This window comes from Microplitis demolitor, chromosome 4, assembly GCF_026212275.2.
Source record: "Microplitis demolitor isolate Queensland-Clemson2020A chromosome 4, iyMicDemo2.1a, whole genome shotgun sequence".
Lineage (NCBI taxonomy): Eukaryota > Metazoa > Arthropoda > Insecta > Hymenoptera > Braconidae > Microplitis > Microplitis demolitor.
Window position 1 is genome coordinate 15,831,956 of NC_068548.1, and position 16,952 is coordinate 15,848,907.

The 16,952-nt window shown below is 28.1% G+C and overlaps 1 protein-coding gene across 1 annotated transcript; it reads left to right on the top strand.

Moving 5' to 3' along the window:
* The first annotated feature begins 2,949 nt into the window (after positions 1–2,949).
* Positions 2,950–16,846, top strand: LOC103571649 (uncharacterized). Its single transcript, XM_014442850.2, has 3 exons — positions 2,950–3,179; positions 9,114–9,355; positions 16,080–16,846. Exons 2-3 carry the CDS (start codon positions 9,175–9,177, stop codon positions 16,754–16,756), a joined length of 858 nt encoding a protein of 285 aa, XP_014298336.1. The 5' UTR covers positions 2,950–3,179; positions 9,114–9,174; the 3' UTR covers positions 16,757–16,846.
* The last annotated feature ends 106 nt before the right edge of the window (positions 16,847–16,952 follow it).

Here is a 16,952-nt window from a genome sequence, read left to right on the forward strand (position 1 = left end):
CATTGTGAAGTTTCATAGCAACTGAAGATGTATGATTCTCAATAAAATCAGCCCTAGATACTGCATTTAAACCAAAACGCGAAGGTAAAATGTCTTTTTCGAAAGATTGGATGACTTGCGCACAATACTTTGACACTAACTGCTCTTCGTTAATATCCAAGATTGTAGATATTAACTTATTTGAATTACCTGTGCGAGGCTTAACCAAAAACACTATTATTGCTTGAGTTACACTTCGAGTATCAGTATTTCTCATTGAAACTAATCAATTCCGCAACTCAATCACATTTTCCCATTTTAAACCAGTCAAAACACGAAGCTTCTTTATTTAAAAATTTCTTTATTAAATGATTTCGACAGCATCGATTTCCATCTGGTATGAAGACTCGTCGCTTAATGAATGACTGCATTCGGGCTTTTTGAGGAATAATAATTAAGTCACTAGTATTACCGCAAAGACAACAGTATCGATGAGTTGAAATAGTTCTTTTCATATGAATCTCAATGTACTCTGTACAATCGGTAGGAGTAATGTTGACTCTAAAAGAAAGATCATCTGAACTTAACTGAGACAATGTCATGTGTGACAGACTAGACTCCGTTCGTTCTAACATTCCACTAACGATAGATTTAGATCCATCTTCAGCATCAATAACCACCGGTTCAAATTTTCTTTTTTTATACATCTCTACACGACATTTACCACAAACAATATCACCAGTAAAAAATTCACCATCAAATACTGCAGAAAACTCATCAATGTCTTGTTCTGTTAATAAAGTTTTAGGAGTTCCCGGAACTTTCTTTACTATTTTTGAGCAAATGCAACACTTATCATTGACTGTTTTATTTGGAGTCATTTTATTAGCTTAATAAATAAAATGTAAACAGACAATCTCTCAGATTCAGATCATAAATAACGCTTTTGTCAGCTGTTGTATATACGACCAAATACGCCAGTGGGCGCGTCGGTCGTGCGGTCCTTTTTGCACATAAGACAACTGAGTCGATAACATACCATATTCAATGACTAAAAGCGACAATTTAAAAATAATTTTAATATTACTGCAAAAAAAAAACTACATAATTAATTAAAAAGTGGTTTTTATTTTTTTTTTTATATAGCGTACCTTTTTTAAAAAGTTTAAAAGCACTTAAGTCCATAGGAAATTGGATGAGGAATCCAAAAAAAATTATTTCATAATTGTACCAGAACCGTAACATCGTGAAAAGTCGAAATTAAAATTAAAAAATAATTTTTTTCGAGGTTGTTGTCGACCGATCAAGCTCCCAATTTTTTTCCGAGGAGCTACTATCGACCCCCAAAACATATCCCGAGTATAAGTCAATCGATAAAATAGTCTCTGAGAATATTCATTTTATCTGATTTTTACATATTTGGCTTTTTCTCGAAGACCGATTGGTTTCAAAAGCTGAAACTCTCAGGATTTTAATATCTTATTAGTACCTAAAAATCCTCGCAGTATCAAGCCTATACCTTTCGAGGGCAAATTCACCATGCTTATAGCCCTAGGGCCTTTTGAGATTTTTTTATTTTTCCGGCGAAACTATCAGTCTTATCAAAAATGTCATTAGAACTTTTTGTAGATAATTTTATTTCTTACAAATTATTATGAATAAAGTTTTTCACAGTTCCAAATTGTTCACAAGTTATTCTCATTTCGATGTTAAGCTCTTAAAAAATTAGATTTCTGATTGATTTCACCATGAAAACACCATAAAAAAAAAAATTGTTTACAATTTTTGTTTAAAAGAGGAATTGTTTTTCATAATGATAAATCATTGCGGATACAACAAAAAAAAATTTTTTGAAAGAAAAAAAAAAGTTTTTGAAAAAAAAAATTTTTTTTAAAAATTTTTTTTTTTTTCCAAATTTTTTCGACAATCAATCTTTTTCATCGAAGATATCAAAATTATTGGTGAAAAAAACATTTTGAAATCGAAAAAATGAACAAAAACCGAGAAACTACCAATTATTGTGATTTTTGGCAAAATCGATAAATTTAAAGCTCCGTTCATCCGTTATATCTAAAGTTATAGCGAGATTTCCGAATATCCTTAATTATGCGAATTTTTACCTGTGTTTTAATAAACATTATCGCTTCAAAAAAAATTTTTTCATCAAAAGCCACTAATTTTGTCTTACAGAGAATGTTCTCCAGTTTTCAAAAACCTACTTTCATTCTCTATACGACCAATACGTCCGGAGTAATTGATTATCAAAGCCAAAATGGAATTTTTGCTTTGGTCAATGATAACGCGGCGCCAAATCGTTGTAGAGACTTTTTGAGGCCCTCAAATTGAAGGGCATAAAATTTTCTAAGAGTCATTAAGTCAGACTATCCGAAAAAATTTATTGAAGCCCATAGACTTGTTGGAAGACGAGCAAAAATTTTGAAAGTTTTTTTATCGTCGGTTTTCTTAAGATTACTCCGGAACCATGCATGATAAAGAAATTCGAGGTCCATATTTCGAATTTTCAAAAATTTCGAATTTATTTTCTATCCCTTAATTTTTGGGACTAGTGTAAATCTACTTAGATTGATTTAAATCTGAAAAACTTTTTTATCTGAGAGATATATTCATGATAAATATCATAATTGTGTTACTTTTTAGTGCAAATGTTTACTAGGTTTGTTCAGGCTAAATGTATGTTAAGTCGGCTGTTCTAAAAGTAAATCGGTCTGTCGTCACGATCTAGTTTATATCATGGTTAAAATAAAAATAACAGCTGAAACCTTTACTATAGCAGATTATTTTAGAATTTAATAATAAACAAAAAGTTTAAAATGAAAATAAATATGATAATCTATAGAGAAATATTTGAGCTTATTATTTATAAAACACAATAAGTCGTTTCGAGACGAGACTACGGAGAATGCTATCTATCAGTTCTGGTTTAGAATGTTTTGCTGATAAATATTTGATAGCAATCTGTAACTTTTTTCTATGAAAGCAATATACCCAAAAAGAAACAAATAGGAAATTTTTATAGAAATTATTTCGGTAATTATTTATGTAGTTCTACTGGAAGGGGTAATGACAAGGGAGTGGGAAAATGGAAGCAAGCGTCGCGACGTCCGTTAGAGTCGCGTTAACACTTCCGTAGACATCACATCTGAAGAAATAGACTCTGGAGAAAAACAACGATAGCATAGGTAAGTGCTTCTTTATCTCAGCTTTACTATTATGTTGAGCATATTATACGATGATATACATAAATTTCATTCCTACTAAAATAATATATTAATATCTTCATTGGTATAAACTTTAACAAGATTTCATATACTGAATAAGGATCATATATCCATCTTCAGTAATATTAGAGTCAACATGAACGTAAGATTGCTATTGTATGTTGGTGGATTCAAATTCAGCTGGTATTTCAATTCCTTAAAATAATTCCTAACTTAAATTGTCGATACTATATTTAGAGTGAAACCATCACAAAATATAAATAAGTAGTTTTATAATAATTTCATTGATTTCAGAGTTATGCATGGTATAATCAAGAATTGTAAAATAAATTTGACATCGACGATATGAAATAAATCTGATTTGATCAGTTCTTTGCTATGGCTTCTGTTTTGAGGACATTATTCACGTAATATAAATGATGCAGCAATAGACTAAGAGCAATGTGACTATACTGTCAAATCTTTTACAACGTAGTATACAACGTAGATAACAATAAATTATAAAAATTATAATTTTTGTACTACTATTACTTTTACTAACTGACATACAATAATGAGTGAATATCAACAAAAGACAAAATCACAAAATCGCAAAGTTGTTATGTTTTAATACAGATAATGATTTAGTCGATTTCAATGAGAAATAGAAAGTCGTCTTCTGAAAAATAAAACTGGTTTTTCATCTGTTATCTATAGCCCAATAAAATAAATAACAAAGAATGAAATATTATTAGAAAAATTTCCAGCTAGTTAAATATTAAATAAATAAAAATCATTAATGTGTACAGTAGTTCCGGTTTAATAATATTTCTTTTGAAATGGACAATAATTAGCAACTAGATAGTTTTACGTTATTCTGAATTGTCAAACCTGCTTTGAACTAAAAATTATGTAATTCAGTTGCTTTTTTATGTTTTAGAAAGTTTTGATTAAAGATAAAAAAAACCTACAATTGAATTTTTTACTGTTATTAAATCATACATTGGCTGCCTAGCTATCATAAGCTGAATTGAAATATATCACAGTGGCAGTCTACAGGTACCGAATTAGATCGGAGCTATTTTAACGTCAAGCTACAGCCTCGCTAGTTACTTATTGGTAGATTGTAACTCGCCTTCTTCTTTAGTGTTTTCGTCTTTCTCAATTTTATAACTAAGTTACGTTACAAAATACAGGAAAATATTTTTAAAAAAATAACAATAATAATAATAATAATAATAATAATAATTACAATAATAATAATGACTGCGTCACCAACTATCTTTCATAATGCTAAGTCTCAAATAGATATAACACAGATACTACGTACAATATTTTCAGTCATATGAAATAATATGATGCAAAATTAATATTATTACGCATACATTATTAGAAACATGCAACATTCTAATATCAAAATGAAAAGAGGAACTATTTTATTTAACTTCATGTATTCTTATCTCACTACCTTCTTTTATCAAATTCTATTTCCACGTTTACAAGTGATAACTGCTGTGATATATCAAAATAATGACATACAAAAATGTACTTTACAAAATAAACATATACACTAGGGTGATTCAAACAATAACAAATTTTTTTTTTCTTTTCGGAAACAGGTTCAAAAGTTTCATTTAGATATAAAAAGACACCTGTGAAAATTTGAGCTCTTAACATTAAAAGGTTCCGCATTGCACTTTTCTATTTTCTATAAGAATAACATGGAAAAAATTTTTTTTGCGTCTTCTGATTTTTATAACTAGCTAACGATACTTCATAGAAAAAATCAACAGATGTATTTTTGTAAGGAATTAAATACTCTACAAAAAACGTCTCTTATCATTCTTTAATAATTCCATTTGTTCAAAATATTTGAGGTTGAAGTCGAATTTATATTAAATTTTGAGATCTTTTTACTTTTTCAGCGAAACTATCAGACTTATCACTAAATATCATGGGATCTATTTTGTAGACATTTTCATTTCCTACAAAGTATTATCGATATAGTTTTTTCGAATTCTTTATTATGTATGAAAAACTCGATATAATATCTCTAGTTATGATATTATATTGAAAGTAAAAAATATAATACTAGTTACCAAGACTAACTTGTTTTCATTCATTAACTTTAATATTACTAGTTAATCTAAATATAAAATTAGAACAGAATAAAAGTTATAGATACTATAAATAAAATCTTCTAATCGTGATAACTAAAATTATTGTTCACTTGATCACAAATGCCTAGTTGACTTATACACTAGATTTGTATCAACAATATAAAAATAATAACATTAAATATTTCCAATAACGTTGTTCTTTTTCATTAATACCAATTCGTTTAGTTAAATGAACTATAAAGTTATAGTGCGATAAAGCTTCAACTAAAAAATTTTAGTTTTAGCAATTAACTCAATAATAAGAATAGCTATTTATTATTAACTATATGAATCAACACTCACGATTGAACAAATTTTTTAGTTATTTGAACTGACGAAAAAGTTGCTGTAATTACTTAAAATTTATTTAATTTTAACTGCATTTTAGTGCTTGGGATAAAAAATTTTAATCATTATCAAATTTTAACAGTAACAACAAATTTTATTATGTTTCAGCAATTAACGAATAATTAATTTCTATTATCGATAGTTATAACGAATATTACTATAGAAAATAGAATAAGAAATTAATTATAAATAGTTGAAGCTTTTTAGTTACCATGACTATCGAATTTTCTCTCAGTGTACGAGGTATACAACACGGAGAATAAAATCTATTAATATTTTTTATTTTCCAAATAGAGTTACGATCTTACTCTGATTGAAAGAAAGGATTCAAAACAATTCGCAATGTTAAACTCCCATTAGAAGGGCGATTCAAAAGTATTCAAAAGCATTAAAAAGTATTAAAATTTTTTTTTTTTTGGAATCGTTCCAAATCGCTTTTCTTAATAAAAGCACCGAGAAAAACTTGAAATGGTCCAAAAATACAGAAATTATTCTTTAAATAAGTAATAATTATGATCGCTTAATCCTATATATTTCAATATAATAATTTTATCTTAGTATTCTTAACTGCACGTTTGTTTTCAAATTTCCGATAATCGTGAATACCTAGACTGTATCAAAAAAAAAGAAAAATATTTTTTATTTTAATTAAATACATATCAGAAGTAACTTTAATAAAAAAAAAAAACTCCTAAAATTTCAGACCTACATCTCAAAAATTGAGCTGGTGCACGGGGGGGGGGGGGTCCCCTTTCTCAGTTAAAATATAATGAAAATAATTCGTTTTTTCTATTTTGTAAATAACTATGTCAAAAAATTTTTTTTTCAATTTTCAAATTCAGTAATCTTGTAGAAAATTAAATGCTCTACAAAAAAGGTCTCTTGTGTCATACGCTAAAAGTTAATAAAGAAAAAATTACGGACGTTGAAACTTAGGGGGAGAAAGTCGAATTTTTAAGATGGGAAGAGGAAAAATTTTTTCGTTTTTTCTTTAATGCTACAACATGCTATTGTAATTGAAATCGAAAATTAAGGTTTTTGCTATTTACGCCCTTTAGGTAATTGCAAAATGGTAAAAAAAATTCCTGCTAGTTAACGAATAAAAAACAAAAATTTTTAAATCCTGAGAATTCGACTTTTTCTTCCTAAGTTTCAACTCCCATAACTTTTTTTCTATCAACTTTAAGCGTATGACAGAAGAGATCTTTTTTGTAGAGAATTCAATTTTCTATAAGACACTAAGTTTCAAAATCGAAAAAAAAATTTTTTGACATAGTTATTTACAAAATATAAAAAACAAATCCTTTTCAATGTATTTTAAATGGGAAAGGACCCCTCCCCCCTCCATGCATCAGCTTAATTTTTGAGATATAGAGCTGAAATTTTGGGAGAATTTTATTTATTTATTAAAGTAACTTTTGAGATGTACTTAATTAAAATAAAAAATAATTTTTTTTTTGACACAGTCTAATTAATACATCAGGCGAATTATTTAACAGTGGTTTTAATAAACACAATTTCAATGTTAATAAAAGTCACGTATCGTAGTTCAATCGATCTACCTATTAGTAAGTGGAGAAACTATTTATACGTGGTGAATATAATCACTACATTGTCAGCGTAGTTACGTTGACTATCAAAAGTAGTTATAGGAACTGTTGGATGATACCCCCATGAAAAAAATTTCTAAAAAAAATATATTTTTTATACCAAAAAAATAAGATAAAGATTCATAAAATATATATATATATATATATATAATATGTATAAAAAGTATATTTTAAATAGCTAACTAATGGCCAATTTTCGTATATATTTTATATATTTTAAATATAATAAAAATATATCCTAGCATATATAAAAAAATTTATTTATAAAAATATAAAAAAATATATAAAAAATACAATTATGAAAATGTGAAGAATATATATAAAAAATTGTAAAGTAGAACTTAATGATATCAGCAAAGTTCGATGATAAAAAAAAAACATTCCCGATAAAATAAAAAAATGGCTGCAGTGTGTGTTTGTTTACATGATGCGAGTTTTAACCGAAATGATTTATTATAAAAAAAATGAGAGGGACAACAGTAGTGATTTTCGAAAAGGACCTTCTTTGCATAATTCTGATGACAGTGAAAAAAAAAAAATAAATAAAGTCATGTTGTCAAGCCGTTCACGAGATATCCGTACCACAGACTTTTTTTAGACTACAGACTAACTGACGTCCACGATACATATTTTTTATTGAACTTTTTTTTATTATAATACGTATCGGACAACTTAATGAAAGTATCAGTCTTATTAATTAGTGTTTCCTCTGTAGATAAATGTGCTTTTTATAACGTGTAACTCTGATATGATAATATATACAGTTTAATGCGAAAAAATCGCGTGACCTTGACAATTTCGTTATAAAGCACAACCTCTCCGCTTCGTGTTCGAGGTTTGCAATTGGATTTACACGCTTGAATTAAGATGTTTAGATTTTGTGATTGTTACACATCGATAATATTAATTCAATCAGTTTCATAAATTTACTAATGAATACAGTAGTTAGGACTCTATGGAATCTATTAAAAGTAGGAGAAGCTATGCAATAGTAAAATTTCATTTAATGAGTGGTAAGATAAGACATTTCATTGGTCTTGACAAATATATAGGCATGGAAATTAAAGCTTATTTGGAGAACTTTCAGATTAATTTTATAGAAAGTCGATAAGTTATAATATTCCAAAAATATCGAAGAAATAATAAGTAAAAATATGAATTTTTAACCTTTTAAAAATTTTGGAATGCTATAACTTCTAAACTAATCGACCGATTGAGCTCATTTCCCAACTTGATCAAGGTAATCAACCACAGAAACCGCACACTAAGTTTCGAGGCGATCGGTTTAAAACTGTGGTGATAGTCAAAGTGACAACCTGCATAAAATTAGTTTTTATAATATTTTGTAAATTTTTAAAACCATTTATCTATTAGAAAAAGTGGTCAAATCAATGAGCTGCATAGTGAAAATTGAAGGCGATTGAGCGAGCTTTCAGATAGAATATTCAAGAGTATTCTATCTCTTTTCCGTTCAAAAGTTACATCTGGTTGAATCGGTGAACAATTATTTTTTGTAAATTTTACAAGATTTCAATTAACCATAACTTTTAAATTTATCGGCCAATTTGGCTTATCTTCGAACTCATCCAAGGTATCGTCCATAGTATAAGTATACTAAGTTTCATTACGATCGGTGTAAAATTGTAGACGCTATCGTTGGAGAACGGCGCGTTAAATCGTGTGTATATATATATATATATATATATATATATATATATATATATATATATATATATATATAATATTAATAATGATAATAATAATAATAATAATAATAATAATTATAATTATAATTTCAGAAACCACATGGTTGTAGGTCTAAACGTTTGATTGAATCAAGGGAGTAACCAACCTCACACAATGTCGAGACCTATTTTAAGTAGACCGCGCACACGTGTTTACGACTGTAACTATGACAAAGGAGAATCTTACTACAAGCCAATGATGGATCATTTGGATAGAAAATACAGTGCGCGACCACTCTTTCCGGAGTCAAGAGCTTCATTTGCTGATGAGATTGCTGCAAGACGTAGCGACATCGGTAACATCTTTAGTCGTTTTCCAAAATGGTTTTGAATATTATGGAACATGATTGTTATGAAGATAATTTATTATAAATAGTTTTGCTAACAATCCAAATCTGAAAATATGAACTTAAATATTCTTTTGTATTCCTAACTCAACTTCGCTAATAATCTTTCTATGAATTTTCTAATAGACCATGTAGCAATATTTAATCAATGGTCTCGATTCGAAGATTATAGTCATTATGTATAAATTAAAACTACTTAAAATTCTATAAACCTATCTATTCAAAAATTAAATTTCTGAAAGAAAATGCGTATTTGAGTTAACTCAGTCGACGAATAATATTGGATGTATTGTTGTAGAATTGTTCGATGATAAATATCATGGAAATTATTCTATCATCAGTCATCTATCGGTTCTGTGTGTATGCCAAAATCTTTGTTTGCTTTCTTGGTTGCATCGTGATTATTGCATTTTGAGTGTTATACCCTTTTGTAACTTTTTTTTTTGTGTTTTGATTTGTTCCGTATAATAATTTGTGTCCAATATTGTCAATATACATATTGTAAAATAAATACTCAAGAATGTGAATATCGTGAATTAGTTAATCGATAGTTTATCAATGTAAGAAAACAAGTTGTGAACAAATATATGTATTATTCAGTTACCTTTGCACAAATATTATTTACTTGTAATTAACTACATTGCCGAAAACTCGTTTTTACTAAAGAGGAATATCAAATTTTTAACTTCTTCCTAAGAACAGTTGAGGTATTCAATAAATTTAAGGGTTATTTCTTTAGAACTAATTTTAAAAAATCGAGTTTTCATCAGATGTCGACGTTTTGAGGTTCTAAAAAGTTATTCTGGCATTTTCAGAGATGTGTGTGTGCGTGTGTGTGTGTGGTGGGTGGGTGGGTAGGTAGGTGTGTGTGTGAACTTTCTTCTATTATTTGATGAAGCAACTGATCTGGATAGTTTTGTGGCATTCGACACAACTTATCAGTCGTCAACTCTCGTGAATATTCCAGATCATGTAATCAAATAAACTCTCAAATAATTAAGAAATATGAAGAGAAAGCAAGTTCAAGAAATATTATTAGAAAATGAAATGGTAAAAAACTGTGTCTTGCAAAAATCCCTGAAACAACTGAACTGATAAAAAATTTCACAATCATAAGAGCTCTAAAACTTGATAAAGCGCCCTGATTGCCATATCGAATCTCGTAATTGGTTTGTTTCTTGGAAAACACTGATGCTGATAAATTTCAGAAATTTCTATTTCAATCACTGCATGTTTCTATAATATCGGATTGGGAAATATCATCAACGAAATATTCCAAAATTAATTTTATCTGAATTTTTTGAGAATATTTCATACTTCAACTTTCTGACTTAATTCAACAATTTTTTCATTCTTTACTCTATACGGAAAAAGATAGCTCTTTGAACTATATCTAAAGTATAGATAATTGTAGGTCGTTACTACAACAATACGTATAGTTATAATAACGATACAGAATTATTCCTGTAACTATTTATTAGATAGCGGTGAGTCATATACATCTTTCCATAGTCATTACTTCACATGTCACAATCTAACCTAACGAAACATTTATTTTTACGCTAACTGTTTTGTCGAATTTTATTATTATAGGTATATTGTATTTATTTCTTTAAAACGTCATTTCAGTATCCATAAAACGTATAATTTTTCGAATAAAACTACTCAAAATTATTTTCTTCATAATTTTTAAACCATCTATAATATTGCTGATTATTTATCTAATAATTGATGTATTCAAACTGCTATAAATTTATATAATTATATATTTAGCGGTTAAGAGTATATGAAATTAACAAAACCGACTAATTGCGTTAAAAATATTTTATCTGACAATTACAACATAACACAGTAAAAACAATAAGAATAGATAGAAATAAGGAAATACGGGAACCCGGGTACTAGTCTCAGTAGCTAACGCTTAATACCTTCAATCCTGTACAAATAGGATAGAAAAACGGAGCTGTGATAGAAATCCGATAATAATCAATCCAGCAACAAACCACTGAAGAAAATATCGATCATTGTTATTGTGGAACAATATAAGTTAAGTTAAATATATAAGTATATATTAGGGTGGCCCGAAAAAACCGACTATTTTTTTTTTTTTTCGAGTCTTTTATGAAAATTTGTTGGCTTACGATGTTTTAAGAAGCCTCTCCAAAAATCAGCTAGATACAAAATTTTCAAGAGGTCGCTGACAAATTTTGAAAATATCAAAAATCATTGAAATTCGGATTTTTTACTCCTAAGTTTCGTCTTTCTTGTAGCACAATAGTTGATACTTGTACACTCATTTCTATATTGAAAATTTCAACCCAAAACTTAAATATTTAAATGGAGCCCGAGGATTTTGAATATTAACTGATATAATATGTAACTAATACCTTGAATTAGTTTTTGAATTTTTTTATAACTCAATTATTGACATTTCATTAGAATATAACTTTTGCATAAACAAAAATATATAGGACAGTCTTAAACAATCAAATTTGGTAACTTTTGGATAAGCGAAAAAACCTAAAAATTGAATTAAAGAATAAAAAAGTACGTAAATAACTTATTATTTCTATTTCTCGGATTATATTTTCATTTACTGTGATGTAAATTAATGATGGTCGAAAAGCTTTATTATTAATATTCAAGGGTCGCTCGAAAATGTTCAAAAGACAGCACTCGTAAACATTCAAAATTCTTGAGCGAGGTTTAAATATTTAAACTTTGGGCTTAAATTTTCAGCGTAGTCATGATTTCACAAATATAAACTATTGTTGCCACAAAAAAGACAAAAATATGAAATAAAATAAATAAATTTCGATCATTTTCGATATTTTCAAAATTCGTGAGTGACCTCTTGGAAATTTTTTATCGAGCTGATTTTTGGAGAGGCTTCTTAAAACATCGTAAACCAACAATTTTTCATAAGAGACTCGAAAAAAAAGTCGGTTTTTTTGGGCCATCCTAGTAAATATACGTATATATAGAGTGTTCCACCTCAAAACAGGTGGTCTGAAAAATTTTGATTTTCGATTTCTTCAATTTTTTGATATTTTTAAGTAACCCTCAAAAAAGTTTTTCTGGTAAATTTTAAGATTTTTGATTACTTATTAAGAAAATATCGAATTTTCAAAAAAATCGCTCTTATTTTAGATTTTTGTTCACAAATTTTGTAATAATGGTCCAAATTAAAGCTTTTTCTTTTCAAAATCGTTGTTTTTGGATTGCCTTTACGAAAAAATGTACGAAAAACTTATTTAAAGTGTTTTTGATTGAGATTTTAGGTTTGACATTTTAATTAGTGTTGTTGAAAGTGAGTATATCTTTCGATTCTTTGAAAAATTTTTATTTTAAACTACTATTCTTTTAATACCTTTTTAGACCGGTCCAGTCTTGGGTATTCTGTAATTTTTTTTTTTTTCGATTTTTTAAAATTTGATACATTTTTTTTTTCTATCAATCATTGTAAGTACCAATTTTTGTCACTGTAATCTTTTTAACTCCTCACAAAAAAAATCAAAATTTTTAAAACAAGGAAGTTATCGGTTTCAGTTCATTTGCGAAATTCGAACTTCTAATAGATCTTGATGTTTTGAGGTTCTAGAGAGCTATTCTGAGTAATTCCTAGTTGATGCCTGACTGTATGTTTGTGTGGAGTGGGTGTATGTTACAAATTTTGAAATTTATTTATAGATTTTATAAGAATCTAACTATTGTATTGGGCCCAGTGACGCAACTTTTCAAAAATTTGATCATTTATTTATTGAAAATATTGAAATTTAGCTCTTGCCTTTGTGCTCCTATACGGAGAAAAAAGAAAAGTAAGTATTACAGCGAAGACCAGTAATCCAGTCAAATGAATAAATTTAAGTATAGTGAAATATGCTTTTACTATTTTTAATCTTTCGCCTACATACACTCATTGACTGGATTGCTGTTCTGCGCAGCAATGGTTACAGTTTTTTGTTCTCCGTGTACTTTTTAATTAATTCATGAAACTATTCGAATTTATATTATTGCTGTGGAACACTCTTAAATTGGAAACATTTAAATTCAAGTGGTTGTATCTAACTTTGTTTTGCTGAGAATATATAAATAATATGATATATCAATAACGAGAATAATATTAATTATGATAATAATACGATAGTGTTATACGATTTTGATAATTTCATTCTCTATAATGTATTTTTTATCGTACTTTATTAGCATTTGTCGGTATCTTCATTTGAAAGGTTGAAATAACCTAAGAATGAGAAATCTACTTCCATTTCGGCTACCGGATGGCCGTTTTTCTAAGTAAATCCAAATCATTGAGGTACACTGTGAAAAATTCCCATTAAATTTTACTATGGGTGCATTGTAACCCCGGACCATAAAAAAACTGGTACAAAATTTGCAAGCGTCCCATAGTAAACGTATGCGCATAGGTCCCAATCGTATCGTCTGCGCATACTGTTTACTACGGGACACTTGTAAATTTTGTGCCAGTTTTCTTATGGTCCGGTATTACAATGCACCCATAGTAAAATTTATTGGAAATTTTTCATAGTGTAGTTAATGAGTTATTTTTGAACGTTAGTAGTTAAAAATTACGTCAAATGTCACCTTGAAGGTCAAAATCGGATTATTATTTTAAAAGATATTGGTGATTAAAAATAAAAAAAAAAACAATTTACTTTATTATTTATTTTTTTCTTTGTTATCGTTGATTACTTGAATTTTTGCAATGGAAGGTGCGACATTACTACTTTCAAGCTTAAAGAGCTCAAAAATGTATTAACAATAGTATTCTAGAGGTTTACAATGGTTCTCACGGCAATCAGCACGATTTTTAAATTTTTATAGCCGATTAGATTTTGGAACCGATTAGTCAAGTCTTTTTTAGGAAAATTCCAAAGAACTGCAAGAAATTTTCGTGTGTATCTATTAATTATTTAAGACTCTATTCAATCGAAGATCTAAAAGTCACAGGAAAGTTGATGACTAACATGCTCTTTCAATTGCCACACGAACCATTTAAATTGGTTAATTAGTTTAAAATTTATGGAGCTTTTATACACACACATACACAGATACATACAGACACTTAGATATCACTCTGAAAAGAGTTAGAATAGCTTCAGAACCTGAATACGTTGACCTACTGAAAACTCGATTTTCTAAAATTAGGGTGAAAATATTAATATCTGGAATTTTTGAAAATTTTCACCTCCCTTAGTGAAAAGTTAATAATATGGAAAAAATATTATCATCAACATACGGTTCAGGTTAATGCCTGGAAATTCGCTTTCATAACTTTAATTGTATTTCTGCGGATTTTGGTTATTAATACGTTAAATAAATGTATTTTTTTATAAGCCTTTAATTTTTTCACGAAAAAGCTGTACTGTTTGCTTTTAAATTAAATTTATTTCGGCCCGATTTAACTGAATGGCAAACAAAATTGTTGAAACCCACCCAGCAACCTGAAACGAATTAGATTGCATAGAGTAGATTTCTATTCATTTGAGTTCGATCCCATTCGCATTGGTGCTAAAAATGGAATGAGTAAATCTGGATTGAAAATATTCAGTTATGATGGATAGAAATGGATTGACAAGACTAAAAACTATGAGGATGCATCATTCGGATAGAGAAGAGATGAATTAAAGAATTTGAAAAAATTAAACCAACTCAAATTTTTTGGATTGTCGAATTTTTTGGATTTAATTTAATACGCTCTAATTTGCTTGTAGTTGTTGGGCAAAAATATTCATTATAAAACGTTTGATATTAATAGTCTAAATTTACTATGAATTATTATTTGTATGTAATTAATTACTCTTTATCAATGTACAAAAAAAAAAAAAAACGCCAAAGCTTTTACTTCGCAAAAATTTTTAATTTTTCGTTCAAAAAATTAAAAATTTTTAAAAGTTTAAAAGATATTATTTCAAGTCCAATCTTTGAAAATTGAGCTAAAGTCAAATATGAATATTTGGGCGATTTGCAAAATCATATCCGTGGTTATATATATGCAATGATTCCATAAGACGATAATATTGTAAGGAACCGGCATTAGAATCAGTGACCCTATCATATTAGTTTTAAAAGATTTTATTTTTTGATGCCTGCGATTAGACCTGATATCTGAAAACATATTTTATATAATTAAAAAGTTATTTTATTCGGACGATAAATATGTGTTTTACTTAGTTTTTAATGGTAGGTGTTCATTTTAACGGTCCAAACTAAATAGAATTTTAAGAATTTTTGCAGTGCATTTGATTCGAAAATTAAATAATAATTCTACTGTAAATTATCAATTAGTATTCTGATCGCATGAAAAAAAAGAAAGCAAATTTTTATTATTCTATTGATTTTAAATGCGCTTTTCTGAACAGTCTTAAAAAATCGAATTCAATACAGATTGTGCTTTTAATTTATTCATATGTTTCGATATTATTTTGTAAATTAATACGGAAAAACTTACTAAAACAAAACTAAAGTTATTATACAAAAGAGAATGTTTTACAACATGAGTTACAAACTAATTAAAAACAAATTTTGATTAAATAAATTTAGCCATTGTTTTATCGTCATAATTTGGTTACATTTGGATAACGAATTATAAAATGGACCATAAAGAAGATTATTCATCTCATCTGTATGATTTGTATTGATCGATTTACAGGCAGCCGTGACTTATCCGGATCTCGCAACTGCATCCACAATTTTGACTTTGAATCTGATACACCCCGACCTAATAAACAACCTTCATTTTCTCTCTATGGAGGAACCTACGATGATGATGAGGAGAATATTGTTTATGATATTCGTGGACAGCGAACAAATCGACTAAAGCTTAAAAATGATTTTCCTAAAGAAATTGCTTCAACAACGCAGCGGTTTAAAGCCCATGCAGCTAGTTTAAGTTATGATACTGAGCATTGTGACGAACTACGAGAATCAATTAAACAACATTATCATGATATTGATGACAGAATTATGAAAACGTCAAAATCTACTAAAGAGGAAAAAAATTTATCATTCAACAGTCACTCGAGTAACAACATAGAATCTAATAGAGAATGTACTCCTCCTATAAAGTGGTCCAAGGTATCGACATTAGAGTCCGATTCGAATACGAGCGCTGCCGTTAGAGCACGACAATCAAAGGCACGATTACAAGATTTAGAAAATGAAATTGAAGAAGTAGCAGAGAGGCAAGCTAAGCGAGAACGCCGAGCGGTTGCACTCAAAGCTTTTGTTACTGATAATACTTTTATTAATAATAAATTAATAGAGCAAAGTGAAAAAAAAACTAGTATCAAAAGTAATGAAAAAAAAGACAAATATGTCAATTTTTAAACAATATATATAATTTCCAAGTCTTTAATTCATTAAATCATTGACTTTAGATTTGTGTATCTTAATTTACCATTCTTTTTATTTTGTTTTAATTTATAATTCCAAAAATGTTTCACTGATCTTTCATATCCTTGTATAATTGAAATATTCCTTCTTTGTTGTTGTATCAAATCCTCTAATATAAAATAAATAAACA